This window comes from Meleagris gallopavo, chromosome 5 (assembly GCF_000146605.3).
Source record: "Meleagris gallopavo isolate NT-WF06-2002-E0010 breed Aviagen turkey brand Nicholas breeding stock chromosome 5, Turkey_5.1, whole genome shotgun sequence".
Taxonomy (NCBI): Eukaryota; Metazoa; Chordata; class Aves; order Galliformes; family Phasianidae; genus Meleagris; species Meleagris gallopavo.
The window spans coordinates 37,943,920-37,958,777 of record NC_015015.2 but is presented as its reverse complement, the minus strand read 5'-3'; the positions used below and the strand labels follow the sequence as shown (position 1 = coordinate 37,958,777).

Below are 14,858 nucleotides of genomic sequence, written 5' to 3'. Positions count from 1 at the left end.
CAACATTGACTCAAGTCTAAAATTTCTCCTGCCTCATCCACTCACTTTATCTGTGCAGCCTTGCAGATGGCAGCTTAGAAGAAAAATATGAGTTTAAGCCTTTGCCACACAGCCACAGAAAAACTTCTTACTGTCTGGCAGGTGCCTTTGTGTACAAACATACTTACCCTTCAGATGCTTGATGAAGAATGAAGGTCCTTCTATGTCTTTGTTCCATGATATTGCAAAAGTGTAGGACATCTATACATAATTTGTCTGATACCATCACTCAGTGTTGTGGTTTTGACTTCTCAACTAACTGACAAAGGGGAAGTTTAAATCAGAAAAAAGACAGCACAGACATCGTGTTATCTCTGCACAAGCTGAGAGCAGTACAGAGGCAGTTTTATTGTCTAAGTGTCAAAGGAAGCAGGAAGAATTCTCAACATGAGGGCTATGGGAAGTGCAGTAAGAACTAACTCTAAATAAGAGTTCTGTGCTGGCTACATAAAGACACAGAACTACACCAATTAATTACAAAAAGACACACATGATATGATTCTTAAAGAAAGAAACCTTCCATTTTTTAATTAGTTCTGAGCAGTACCAGTGATAGAGATGTAAATGGTTTTGGAACACCCTATCCTATGCTAGAGTGGAACAGTGATGTGCATGGAAGGGGACCACTGTGGCCCCACTAGCACCATCTCAACCCTGACCTGGAAAGAGACTCTGCTCTGCAGAGATCATGGGGGATTCAGTCGCCTTCTTGGCCAAATTGAATTGCTTTTGAGCAGAAGGGGCCAGGGCACCACTGAAGGAGAATGCTTGTGATACAGTAAACACTTGCTAGGAAAACAGACAAAAAGTATTAAATTCCCTTAGGAGTTCAGCTTAGCTGTAGAGGAACCATCTCCACCTTGCTCTGGCAAAGCAAAAACCAAGCAGGATACAACTTGCTTCCATTGGTTCAGTTATTAACTCCATAATACAGGTCTTAATGTTAATAGGACAACAGTGCAAGACGACTAGAATACATGGTATTATTTCAGCCACACTTGCACAGTACACATGGGACACAGGCCCATCCTGCTTATATTTAGCACCTGATTATCAGGACCCCACTTGAAATACTTAACTTAGAAAAAGCAAGTGGTTAAAGCAACCAGCTTCCTGAAGTAATTCTTCAGAACCACTTGAGCAGGGTGAAGCGCATCTGATCCAGACCTGCCTTTTGGCAACAGTAGGATTCTTCTGTTAGTTATAGTTTCTTAAACTGCAGTTTTAAGGACAGTTATGTTTCAGTCTATACAACATCATGTGAGTCCACCTTAAGGGATAGGCACCTGATTAAGGCTTCCACCTGAAATACTTAAAAAAATAATTAAAAAAACCCCCACATTAAACATCTGATAACAGCAACACACTACTGTATGATCACAAACTATGTTCCAACCACAGTTCTGGAGTCATTTATTCTGGTAGACATCCAAGCAAACTTTGTACTGACCCATACAGGGCACACAGGTAAAATAGTCATAGTCAACTGAATAAAAGCACTCCACTCCCAGCTAAAACACTTGCTAACATATCTTAAGTTTCTAAAGACTTGTTTAGCTTTTCACATTTTAAAAGTTAAAAAAAAACCAACAAACAACAACAACAAAAAAAAACAAAGGCCAGTGTGTCACAGACTGATGAAGACTTGATCCCACTTCTCAGTATATGATACTATCAGAGTGACACCACGGCAGAAAGTTCTTGGTTTTGCTCACTGATGCTTTTATCCATGAAAAAAAATTGCAGTTGGCCAGCTGTCAAAGGGACTTCTCTACATAAAAATATGAATATCTCCTTATTTCAAGGTTTGCATTATATTTAAGATAGTTTGCTAGTAGTAGGTCAGCATTTGTTCCAGTCACATCATTCAAAGCTGACCTGGACTTCACATACAACGTAGGCAGTATCCATCCAATCTCTGTATTGGAGGCAGTTCCACAGGATTCACGAGGGCTCGTATGCAGAACAGACATCAGAGGAGACCTACTGAATAGTGAAAATGTATACCCCAGAGCTAAATGAACAATCATGTTAATATGTAACATTAAATAATTAATAGGACTCCTCAAGAGCCATGTTTTTTATTCAGCAGGCACTAAGGAGTACAAGTTACACCCTACATCCCTGTTTTCATTTCTTTCCTGCAGTTGTAAAGGCTGCAGAAGTGTGACAAAGACTCACCTCCAGCCTTTTTTTTAACAGATGAAGGCAGAGCAGAAGTCAGAGTAACTGGATGAGGGAGCTGAAGTGCAGAACAGGGTTCATTTTAAACTCTGCCCTCAAGTTTCTTAGGGCATAAATCTGGGTTGCACTAATCCTCTGTGCCACAGGGGACAGCTGTCTTGTTTGTTAGCAATGGAGCTAAACTTTGTATTGATGTGATTCATCTTGTAATAGAGACTAGAGAGAACAAGAGCAAGAAGGGGAAAATCGGTCATTTTCCCTTTCATTGCGCTCTCTGTTGAACTGGAGATACAGAGCAAAAGACAGGGCTTCTTCCACACAGAGAAACAGAAGGTGGCTTGCAATAGTAACCCCTAGTGTCTGTTCCTGTGTCCATCTTAAGGAGTCATGGATACTAGATACATAAGAATTAAATGACTCTTAATGAACATAATTGTGCAACTAAATCTTAAAAGAGGATATTGTTTCTGGCTACAGCTGGTGAGTGCTCTCAAGGATGAGGATTAAGAGACCTTGAACTCCACCTGTCATTCATTCTTTAAACATCCACTTCCTTGGTTTTCTAAACTATTGGCCTCAGTTACATCCTGCAGGAAAGTGCTTAATTAATTGGTCAAACAAAGCATTTTGTTTTTAGCCATTCTGCCCTGGTGATCTAATGCTGCTTAGCATCCCTTTTGCTCACCTCTTAAGAAAACATCATTAGCATGCAGCTGACCCCTTCACTTACCACATCTTTTCTGAAGTTTCTCCCACCCGATGCACTTCCCCTTCTCTCCAGCTAAAAAAAACTCAGGTCTGTCCAGCTATTAAATGTACTCCTTATGAAGCTCCTCATTATTCTTGAGCTTTCCAGTTACTCTGAGTAAACTAACTTGCCAACTAGAATCATGGTGTGGATGCATCCTAGTTTCCTGTGACTTACATGTTTTTTCCTGGATTTCTTCTGCTTTAATAAAACCTGACATTTAGTCTCTTTTGCTGACTGCTGCTTGTGTTTATCATATAATTCACAGTGGCACCTGAACTTTCAATCTGTTGCATAGCAAACAGTAGACAAAGGCAGTTTTTGGCTTCCACATGATCCATGTTATTTACAGTTAGCTGTGGTACCTTTACAGCTAATATGATTGTTAGTACTCAGATGCTAAACACGTTAATTTACAGCCACAGAAATGAACAGAGGATGGATTCAACTGGCTGCTTGGCTTGCTACTGCCGTCTATTTTTAAGTTGTTGCATACAGCCGGAATGCAAGGGAGGGGACAGGTGTTGCACTGCAGTATGGAAACAAATATCTTCTTCTGCAATAACCTTATCTTGAATCAGCAGCAAGTTATGCCACCGCCCTGTGTACTGTCCTCCTGGTGATGCAGCAGAGCAGAAAAGTACAGACAACTAAGAGAGCTCAGAAAGAAAGACAAACTGCATGGTATGGATATAGTGCCTGACAAGTTACATCACAGTTAAAGATGTACAATTAGGAACCTGTAAGGCCTGAGTTAAATCGCTTGTGGGTGGTGCTATGAGGATTAACACTGCTTTAACTTGGCAGAAGATCTGATTTGTTTGGGGATAAGAACCCATTCTCTGCCACCAGAATAGCACTGCTTATGAGTGTGGCACAACTATCCTGCAACAAAAAAAGCCCTGATGGAGCTGAGCTCCATCATGTTTCTAATGAGTCCACAGAAAAGCATAAGCCCAGTTCTAAGAAAATTATATACTTAGTACTTCAGAAAGCTTAGCTCCTTGTCAGTTTTGTTGTAAGATGGGTATCAGTTTCTTTCCAGGACACTGCAACTCTCAGGCACAAATTTTGCATCCCCAGATCAGTGTACCAGATCACTGCAATGCCACACTGTTCTAATTTATGCCAACTCCAATTTCCATGTCTTAGACCTCTAAGAGAGACCTGACAACACTCCAGATTTCTGACAAGCGTTACACAGCATAATCAGCAGTAAAACACTCCAGTCAAAGCTATAACCAGGCAGAGGTTCAGCCTGATCCTTGGGGAAGGTTTGCTTAAGTGGTGCTGTTAAATACTGCAGCTCTCCAATGAGCCAGAACACAAGCACAGCTCCAGGACTGGGATGGGAAACAACTTTCAGGAAGCTTGATGCTGAACTGGTAGGAAAGCAGCTACAACCTCATTGAGCAGGGCTTCCTCCCAACACGTGCCTGTAACTAACACTAGTATCAGTGAGGGAGAAGCATGATCTATGTGGAAAGGAAAAACGCTTGTAAAACCTGTTCAGTAAATTCTTCTTTAGGTGTTCTCTCTTAAAACTTACACTTCAGTGACTGAAATGCCTTCCATAAGCTTTCCACTTAGCAGTCGCTACAAGTTAATAGAAGACTGATGAAGAGATGACTTAAAGTTCAGGCTGCCAGCCAGTCCCAGCCTCCCTTGATGGATGTTTCTGTGCCTGCTTCCACATGGCAATGGCTTGGGCATATCTCGACCCACTTCACCACAAAAAGGACATGCTGCAGCAGCTCCTCAGAATCACAATGACTTAAGATTATTATCTGTCTACTCCCTCAGAGCCAATGAAATGTATTGAAATAGGATTAAACATATAAGATACAATTTCCCCAGATGAAGATGAGGCCCTTACATGATCAGTAATAAATTGGGCTGAGAAAATTATGCCCTCTTACAAGAGCATTGCTTTCAGAATGACAAAACCAGGAGTTTTTGCACAAGATGTGGGGTCATCCCATTCCAGCATGACTCCTTCCTCTGCTCTGCATAGGCTCAAGACTTCTGTGCAGATAGGGAAGAAGTACTGTTGAAGAGATGCTTAATCTTATGTGCTGTCAACTCAAAAAATTGATAAGTCCACTGATCCCACTCACTTCTTATTGTCCCTGCAGCACACTCCCATAGATGTACTGATCTTTTTATTTCTTTTTAAAAAAATACTTATTTCAGTGAGTTAAGATGGACACCTCTTCCAGAAACAGGCAGGTGAACCCTTTGGGACCCATGGGATCCAGTTCTGGGACTGTCCCACTAGAAAGTACCTGGTAAGACCAGCACTCTGTTCCATTCCCACTCCCCTGTCCCCTTTGTCAGAATTGCAGCAAGTGGATCCAGGTCCCAGCTGTGTTCAGCAAGAAGTCTGTAGAGCCTTCTCACACCCGGATTTGGTACCCATTGAGATCTGGCATGGCTTTGGAGTCAGCAGGCTTCTTCTCACCAGATGGCCTGTGTGCAGAAAGGGTAAGAACTATTCAGGAATTGTTTTTCTGGAGAGGAGAGCCTGCACGTATAGATGCTAGCACAGAAGAAGCATATAGGAAAGCTTCACAGTTAACCTATGTGGCTGAAGGCAGGATTTTTTGGTAACCACCAACTCTCTTGGCAGTCTCCACAGGAAGAGAACACAAGTTAGGAAGAATAGGAAGTCTACAGTGGTATGCCAGATCACTTTGATGAAAACAGTCCCACTGACCAGTGAGCAGAATCTCTTTGGGCATAGGTTTGTGAGATAACAAAACTGAGACTCCTAGGCAAATACCAGGCACCAGGATCACTGACTATTTAAGCAGCCTCCCTCCTCCCCACCTAAACATCAAAAACAAACAAAAGCAACCAAACAAAAACCAAAGCCCCAGTAACAAATCAGAAGGGTAAAAAAATAACAGTAAGAAAAAAATAAAAGCAAGGAAGAGTCTGTCAAACAAACAAACCAAAGATGCACTAGATAGGCATTCTGGCCAGCAGCCCCACTCACCGTCGGTCCCCACGGCTGTTGCGGCGATGAGGACTGGCCTGACCTCTTTGTGGGGAGGAAACATCTTTCTTTCTGTCCTTGGTGGGAGACGGTGGCCCTGTTCCTTTGCCAATCTGCCAAAACAAACAAAAAAAAGAGAGTAACATGAGCAGAAAACAATACTAGTAGTAACCAGAAAACACGAAGCTGAAGAACTATTAATTAAATGGGAATAAGAGACAAAAAAGCAAGATAAGTGAACCAAAAATATAAAAGCCAGAAAACAAACTACAATCACTGCTGTGGCTCCAAGGAATGTATACAGTCCAAGGTAATCACAACTTCAGTACTGCCCGCACGTCCATTATGGGACCAGCCTAATCACAAAGCAGAGGGGCCAATTCACACTCCACTCCATCACCATTCTAATTCCCCCAACATGCCATAGGCCGGGCAAGACAGTGGATGCTGCAAACTATTACTACTTCATGCTGTCTGCTCACCTTGAGCCTCATGTCACGGGCATGTCTCTCAAGCTCTTTGCGAAAGTCTTCCCGGCTTAGCTTGTCTAGATCCAGGATGGAATGCTTCCACTCAATCTGCTCCACACTGTGTGGGTCGTGGGACACACAGTGCCCCAGCTTCACCTTTTTGAGCGTGTGCCAGCAGCGGCGATACGCCTCCTCGAAGTCAAAAATGAGTTCACTCAGTGTGCGGAAGACGGGTGCTTTGTACATGAGCTCTTCACGTCGGCTGATGCCCAGTGCCCCATAGCGGCCTCCAAAGTTCACCCCCAGCACGATGTGTCGGAAGTAGTTCCCTGAGAAGTGGGTTTTGAAGCTGATGGGGAAACGGTCCAGCGTAGTCATGTTGTTGGTGAGGTAACTAACAGCAGCCACTATTCAGGAAACAACCAGTGATGCCAGTTGCTTGGCAAGCTAGTTCCTTCTTGCTTCAAACCCCCCCAACCTGCTTAGCACCCTTGGTCATTCAAGTTGCCCTATTGATGAGGAAACCAGACTTGGCCTTTTCACCAAGGCAGTCAACAAAAAGGAGCTCATTTCCAGACAATTTTGTGATGCAGAAGTTGCAACACCAACACATTTAGTGTACTGTATTGCATAGTTTCAAGCTGCAGTGCTGTAGCATTATTCATTAGCTTGATTTAATCTGTTTCACTATTATTTCACATAGAAACTGAGGATCCTTCAATACTCGGACCACCTTTCTGAACCACTTGCCGTCTCTGCCCCTCCAAGTGGTTTTGTCAATTTGCATCAATAATCTGTAGTCCAGTCTATAGATGTTGACTGTGCATAGACTGCCTGGGAGATAGTTGGGAAAAGCAAGTTCTTGAAGAAGGCACAAGCCTAGAATTAAAGGCATTGCCTAACTTGACAAGCAATGCTAGCTATCATACATAATTAGGTGTTGGGGAGGATCCCTAATTTATCTTAGTGTAGAACACATGCAGGCAACATTGCAGTAAGGGAACAATGTTATCCACAAAGGACCTCCTCACCTAACCCTAGCTAATATTTTTGCCACTTTTATATGTTCTTTTCTCTTTTACTTGCTTCCAAAGTAGTCCTTAGCAGCACCCCATCTCTGAAGAACTAGTTCTACTATTTCAGAAGATTGCTTGGATTTGGATTTTATTGGTAGGGATTTTGGAGAGAACTGGAGAAAAAAAACAGGGGTGTAGGGCTTGGTGACAACATTTATCAGCAATCTCAAAACATCAGAGGGGAAAACTCAAGGATGGTCAGGCATGCACATTTGTGGGAGGAAAGGATACATTCCCAGGATCACAGCTTCCAGGCATTTGATTGGCAGGGCCTCTTTGGTCATTTCTTTGGCCAGATCCATCAGCCTGTGGAGCAGGACAAGGGAAAGATGAGGAGAATTAGAGGGCTTGCACTATGCAAGTATGGCTAGTCCAGCCCTTCTGCAGCATATATGCAACATGGATTTCCAGGAGAGGCAAAGGCGCATCAAGGCTAGGGAAAAGAAGAGTGTTTTAGGAAGATATAAATCCAAACCTGCGCTCTTCCACACATTGTCACTGCTTACAAGGAGCTCCTACAGAGAGCTGTAATTATGCTGCAAGCCAATGTCTTGTTCCCAGGGAGACCACAGCACTTGGCTCAGTGAGTTCTGGGTGGACACTGACATGACCAGAAGCAGAAATCTCAATGCACCAAGGGCCAGCAGTGTTTGCCTCATAAGGCTCAAGAACAACAAAGGCCTCTTCTATGGCATGAAACAGTATTGTTCTACATTCAGTAAATACCATGGAGACATTGCACTGACTACAACACAAGACACCCAACTTCCCATAAGCCTGTGGATCAGACAAATAATAAGAAGCCAGTCTTGAGAGAGTATGCTGACCAAGAGAGCCAGTGAACATCAGGTGCTTATCGACAGAAGCTTATCAGGCACAGTTCTTCTCCAAGGTTTGCAGTTGAGAGAATTCTCCTCCTCCTTCAGAGTATGACACACCTAAAGTTTAGCAAGCATACACACTGCAAAGGCACTCACAGGTACGATAAAGTTAGCCCTATAAAGATGCTTGACTTTTAGAAGGATTGTTTAGGGCAGGACCTAGCTTCAGAATCCATCATAAGTTCATGTACTTATATTGCAATTAGAAACAGGAAGAATCTGCACATATCTGAAACAATTCTGTCATTTTACTTGATCTACTGATTCATGACAACAAAACTTACCCTTGTCCTTGAGAAAGGCTACACAAGCTCTACTCAGCCATACCCCAGGCAATACAGAATAAAGTCAACTAAAGAAGGATGGCGCTTCAGTACTGAAAATGGTGATTGCCTTCTAGACCTTGGTCAGGGGCTCAGTGAACAAACAGTGGGTATAGCAAGGCCCCAACACTTTAAAGCAAGGACTAAGTGTGGTAGAGGCTGCCGGCACTTACCCAGTCAGAGGTCTGCTCTTCTTAATCTCAAAGAATTGTGTCCCAGTGTGATTGTACCTAGAAGTAAGAGGTTAAGGGCTTGGCAGTTTGGAAAGTAGAGTTTTGAAGAAAACCTGCCCATAGAATTTTCATGATACTATTTCTCAGAGCAAATTCAGGATCTCACAAATACAGTCACAAAGCAAGAAAATTCCCATCTCCCTATTCCACATTTTTCCCCACTTATAGTTCCTCCTTAATCCCACTCTCCTTTTTTCTTGTCAATTCTTCTTTTCCTTCTCACCACATACAGGTTTTTCCACTTCATTTCCCAAAGGTCTGTGCTGACAGACCAAGCTCTCCTCATTTTTTCGGTTATAAGGGCAGAGAAAGTTTGATAGATATGTCTGCTCCAGTCTGCACAGAGCCTTAAAATGTTATTGGTACTTTACTCTTAGTCTGACAGGGACTCAGTCTGAGACACAGAGTCCTTGATGGGTGAGAGGTGCCAAAAGGACTGCCACTGTACCTTTTGCAAAGGCGGAGGTCAGGACTGGATCTGTGTCTCACCACTGAGATTACACTATGCTTGCAAGGCACATACCTGCTATCCAGCATAGCAAAGATGGAGCAGCTCTGAACAGAAAGGGGCAGGATACCACAGATGCACGCGAGCAGGGTGGCTGACTAACCTTTAAGACAGCTACAGAAAGGCAACACACTGTGCCTATCTAGACCCTGCTCTCAAGGTCTTAGATATATACATTTTAAAAGAAATGTGACTATAAAGCCAGTGTGGACTGATTAGAGTGGGTGGTGGGGAAGGGCCTCTGAAAACATGCCATGGAGCAAACAAGATCAGGTGGTAACTTGGACAGAAAAGAAACAAAGCAGCAAAACAAACCATCATCCAAAGCCCAGTCTCCTGTTTTCAGGAAACAAGCTTCAGTTCTTCTGCAGCTAAATCAGAATGAGCTCTTCTCTTTTGTAGGGAAAGAAAATCTGCTTCCTTCTTCTTCCTGGGTAATCATATCAGTGACTAAGGTAACAGTAAAGGATACTGAAGCTCCCTGATGTAGCGCTGTACGGCTTCCAGGCGCTCAGGGATGGGGGTGGATGGCTGGAACGCAGGCACACTCGGTATGGGAATCTGAAACAGAGAACAGACCATAAATCGCCACTTCGAAACCTCTCCAGCTTCTTTTGAACTCAGTGATACACAAGTACATAAAGCATATTCCTCTAAAACCAGCCCCTTTTGCTGCCTGAAGTGACCGTGCCAGGTACATTCCTCTGTCCCCATACTAGTAACTGATTCACTGGTAACAACACCACAGAGAAGCAACACCACAGAGCTGCAAGAGAAAATGCCCCAAAGGGTGCTACTCTTAGGGAGTGTAACAGGCAAAGAATTAGAATGAAATTAACTGACAAGGCAAGATGTGAAACGAGAGCGCTATCACACTGGGGAGCCTGGGCCCATTTGAGTAGGCAAACTGGAAAGCACAAAACAAAAAAGAGAGAGGGGTAAAAATTGAAAATAATTTCCCCCAAAGCCACTGGAGCAAAGGCTTACAAGAATTCTTACTGCCTCCTGGAATCTCGGAGGAGTTGGCACTGACTAGGACACAGGCTGGACAGCATGACTCCCCACCTTCTGTGTTGTTTTGAATTACATAGGGAATGACTTCCGAAAGTTCACCATTCAGACTGCTGTCCCATTTTAAGGCCTCAGCCTTATGGGTCCAGTCCAACTTTCCCCTCCATTTGCTCCACAGGGGATAACTGCAGCTTTGTCAGCGGCTGAGAAAATGTGTCTAAGGAAGGGAAGAGGTCCTGTCTGCTCAGCTACAGTGGACAGGCAAGCCAGGATGCAGACAGCCCTGACGACACATTCATTCAACAAATATAATGGAGAAGACACAAATTTGGTGTGACTGACAGGCTCACAGAAACAATTCAGCATCTTCCCTCTGAAGGATAGCTCATGCCTTTCACACACCCATCTGATACCAGACTGTAGCTTTTCACAGCAGTTTGATTTTTAACATTTCAGTTCCTGCTCAGAATTCCCCCAGACATGGGCTATCCCCCACCTAAGAAAGCATGAGTCAGAAACAGATCTTCCCTTGGGACCTTCCACTCTGCTGCACACCAACTGCCTCTCTTGGCAGCAGATTTGTAGCCAGCAGCACTGCTGAGCCATTCATCTCCCTCTGCTTGTGTATCTGCAATCACTCATTTCCATGCCTCCTCCTTCTGCCTTGGGCTGCCAGAAGTGACCAGTGAAACAGGCCAGGCACCTGCACCAGCTGAAAGCAGAGCCAGTGAGCATGGCTAGTTCTCAGTCAGATTAGTTCCCTGCCCTGGTTTGCCACATGGCCACATCCTGCTTGTGCCAATATGGTAGAGTGGCCAGGGACTGTCCTTGCCTCTTGAAACTATATGGTTTTTCAATCTATCTACAACTACCATCAGCAAGCACATATTGAGGTAAACTCAGTCTCTACCCATCTCGATCTTTCTTTTCTTCTTGAGGTAAGAAAATAGTACCATTTGGACACTGGTACACATTTTCCTAGCATCTCTTGGATGTTCCACTTCACCATTTCCAACGCCTTGTTTCTATACCTTCTTTGGAGCAAGCTAAGGCACTTGCAGGAAACACAAAGCAGGAGCAGATGTGAAACTGTGTTTGTTCAGCCACAGCAGGAGCAGGGAAGGCTCCAGAGAGTAGCACAGAGATGGAGCCATCTCTGGAACCACGTGAGCTGAGTCAGTTTGGATGCTGGGAGCTGACAACTGAGTCATAGGATATCATTTCCAGGCAGAAACAGCCAGAGAGGTAACAAGCAGGACAGTATGACTATTTCACTTTGTTTCATTTCTTCAGCTTGGGGACTTTCATGCTTTTGGAATGGATTACCATTCCAAACACCGATTAAGTCCATGTTGATAGCACAGATTAAGGATGCTCCTTTCCTCAAAGGACTGACACTCTGTAATGACAACCAGTTCAGCCGGGGACTAGTTAATACAGAGAGCTGCGTGCACCTCAAGTAATTAAACTGATGAAAGTACAGTGTGCTCACTTTCTCTCAGATCTGGGCCTCCAGCCCAGACTGGGCTATAGTTTCTTGTACATCTACAGCATTTTACTGGGGCAAGAGAGGAGGAGAGGAGAAAGGTCCCCATTCCTCAATCCCACTCTGACCCCAACAATTTGTTCTTACCTGGCACTATCCATTGCATATCTCAGAAGGCTTATAAATAGTAGGCAGTCTTAACAGTCCTCCAGGATGCAAAGAGGAATTAATTTGCAAGAGAAACAAGAGAAAATCAGATCTATTTTGCTCTCCCTTTAGTTGCACTGAAAGCTGGAGAGAGAGCTAGGAAGAGAGCCCAGATTTCCAAGAGCACATACCTCTGCCAGGCTTAGCAGACTGAACACATCCTTGGTCCCTCATCACTTTGTTGAGGGGCTGCATCACCCCACCCTTGGATTCCTGCATGCTGACAGGCTGGCTTTATGCACAGAACTGGGCCTGACTTCAGAAAGAGGATCCAGAGAACAACAGATTTTTATATACTAAGTGGGCTATCATGTGCATGAGACAAAAAGGATGGGAGAGAGGCAAAAAGCTCCAGCCTTATCTATGTCGCAGGGATACATTTTTGGCCAGCCTAGTTTAGCAACAGCTTCTTTTACAGTGCTTTTATTTATCTGAGCTCCTCCCTGATTTCCCTTTTGTAAGCCGCATGGGAGCAGTATCAATCCCAGTCATTAGCCTGACTAAAGAAATTGGATTTTCTTCCTCTCTATCCATACAAACTCATCAGATGCAGTACTCCCCATCTTTGCCCTCATAACTACTGCATTTAAAATCTAGCCTTTCTTAAAAAGGCAAGGGCACATCGTTTTGTATTTCCATTGTGAAGCTCCAAGCAAAGCAGTATCACACCTACAGCTAGAAAGGGAACAACCTACGAGATGGTGGCACACTCAACCTTTGCATGCACAGCCAGCCAATCAACTGTATCCTGCCAGCTTGGCCTGGCTTGCTTGATAAATACTTCAAACCTACCAGAAGGAAACCTTTGGCCCCAGGGGAGATGTCTGAACACACCACCACAGCAAACACACAGCTTCAGCAGCTGATCTGTGAACATTCCCACAGTGTCTGGACACAGCCTTATGCAGTCATCATTTTATGGCATTATGTTTAGCTTATGGAAAACTCTGTCAAGAGTTACTTCCCCCAGCATGGGCCATACTTCAAGGCAAAAATTTCGGAGTGAACAAACCACTGTCTGACTCCCAACACTTAAAAAGGTGTAATTGCCTTTCAACCTATGGAGAGTATCTGGCCTTACAGAGGAGCTTGCTCTGCTCAGTGCCCTAATTCTCATCTGTTGCATCAGTCATGCAAAGAAACTTAATGACACAGAGGTGCATCTCAAGCAAACCTCAAAGATAAAAACACACTCCCAGAGGGGAGGAAGAGCTGGGAAGCAGAGCCCTTTCATCCTAGCTGCTTCCTGCATCCTGCATCTTGTCTGTAGGCCCTGGTGAGCTTTGGATAGCATTTCAAATTGTACAGCGCTGAACAGAGTTTATAGCTCTGGTTCCCAGGAGTGCTAGCAGACAACAAACAACAACAAATAATGGATTGACCACTTTCATCAGTTATTCTAGAGGAGCACATCCTGCTTGTGTCCCCTGTCTGTGACCCTATAGCACTAAAACTGTAAAAGACCGCTAAGTGAGAACAAAAGCAGAAGTACTTCACATCATGACACAAAACAGAGACTGAGCACAGTATTCCCCTCCCTTCCTGCTTCACACTCCTGTTTGTGAGCTTCTTTCTTCCATTTCCCTAACCAAATCATCCCTTCTGATCAGGAAATTAAGCACTGCGTGCCCTGACCGATCAGAAACACATTTTCAGCTTTCACTCAGGCTCAGAACAAAGTCCAGGGAAATGTGAAAGGGAAAGGAAAAGTCTAGTGGGGTTAGAATATGGCCTACAGTCAGGATTTAGAATTTGGTCTGGTTGCTGCCGTGTAACTCCTCACTGCAAAAAGGAACTTCGGCCACACACATCTCCAGAGCTCCCTGAGGACAGCGGTACAGGTTGCCTGTATGCACACCATGTAACAGTGCAGTTTTGCTTACTTCAAGTTTCCTTCTCAAGGAATGAAGTATTTGCTAAGACAGCACAGGCAGAAAATGCCTAATCTTTTTGTATTTCAGTTTCCTGTTAGCATGATGGGAACACTCCCCTGACTGGCCAATGGAGCGACACACCAAGTATTCGCAGTGCCTTTTGTTCACAAGATACCAATGGAAAGAGGGAATTTTTCTCCAGTTAAGGTGCAAGCAGATAGCAACAACCACCCGGATTCATGGGCAAATGATTCGGTAGGGCCCAAAGCTACACAAAATGCCCATCTCTTCCTCTGCAGTTAGGCCAGGAATATGCTTGGAAATGACATCTAACCCTACACCAGCAAAAAGCTCTGTGCCCGTTTGCTAGCTCCTCTTTAGATTCTCGGGCATCAAGGGTCCCTTTTCCATCAGATACGGTTCTGTGCAAGAGTTCCTTATACAAACTGTGCCCGAATCTAACTTCTGATGCAAAGCCTCACCTCCCTCGGACCCCCTCCTCCCGTGCGGGGACTCCCCAGCCCAACTCCTCACCTTTCCATCGTCCATCCCTTTTCTCACTTTATTAAGCCGGCCCATCTCCCTCCCACACAACGCGCACACGAAGGCCGTTTACTTTCCAGCACGGCCCCTCGTAAGGAGGGCGATTCGTCAGAGCCGGGCACCGCGATCGGACACAGCCCCTCGGGCCCCGCCAAGAGGACCGCTCCGAGCCGCAGGGCCGGGCCAGCGCCGCCGCTCTCGCATTTCGCCTCTCCCCTTTGCGCGCCCCTAAGGCCGGCTCCCCCGCGGCCCCTCACCTTGGGCAGATCGGCGGCGC

At 44.6% G+C, this 14,858-nt stretch overlaps 1 protein-coding gene across 1 annotated transcript; it reads right to left on the bottom strand.

Annotated features, from left to right (window-relative positions):
* Nucleotides 1-408: 408 nt before the first annotated feature.
* Nucleotides 409-14,856, bottom strand: VASH1 (vasohibin 1; the record flags this gene model as incomplete). Its single annotated transcript, XM_031553775.1, has 7 exons — nt 409-5,440; nt 5,970-6,082; nt 6,452-6,833; nt 7,747-7,821; nt 8,893-8,949; nt 9,933-10,021; nt 14,839-14,856. Coding segments are annotated over 7 exons (807 nt in total), but the record flags the coding sequence as incomplete, so codon positions are not given.
* Between the last annotated feature and the right edge of the window lie 2 nt (nt 14,857-14,858).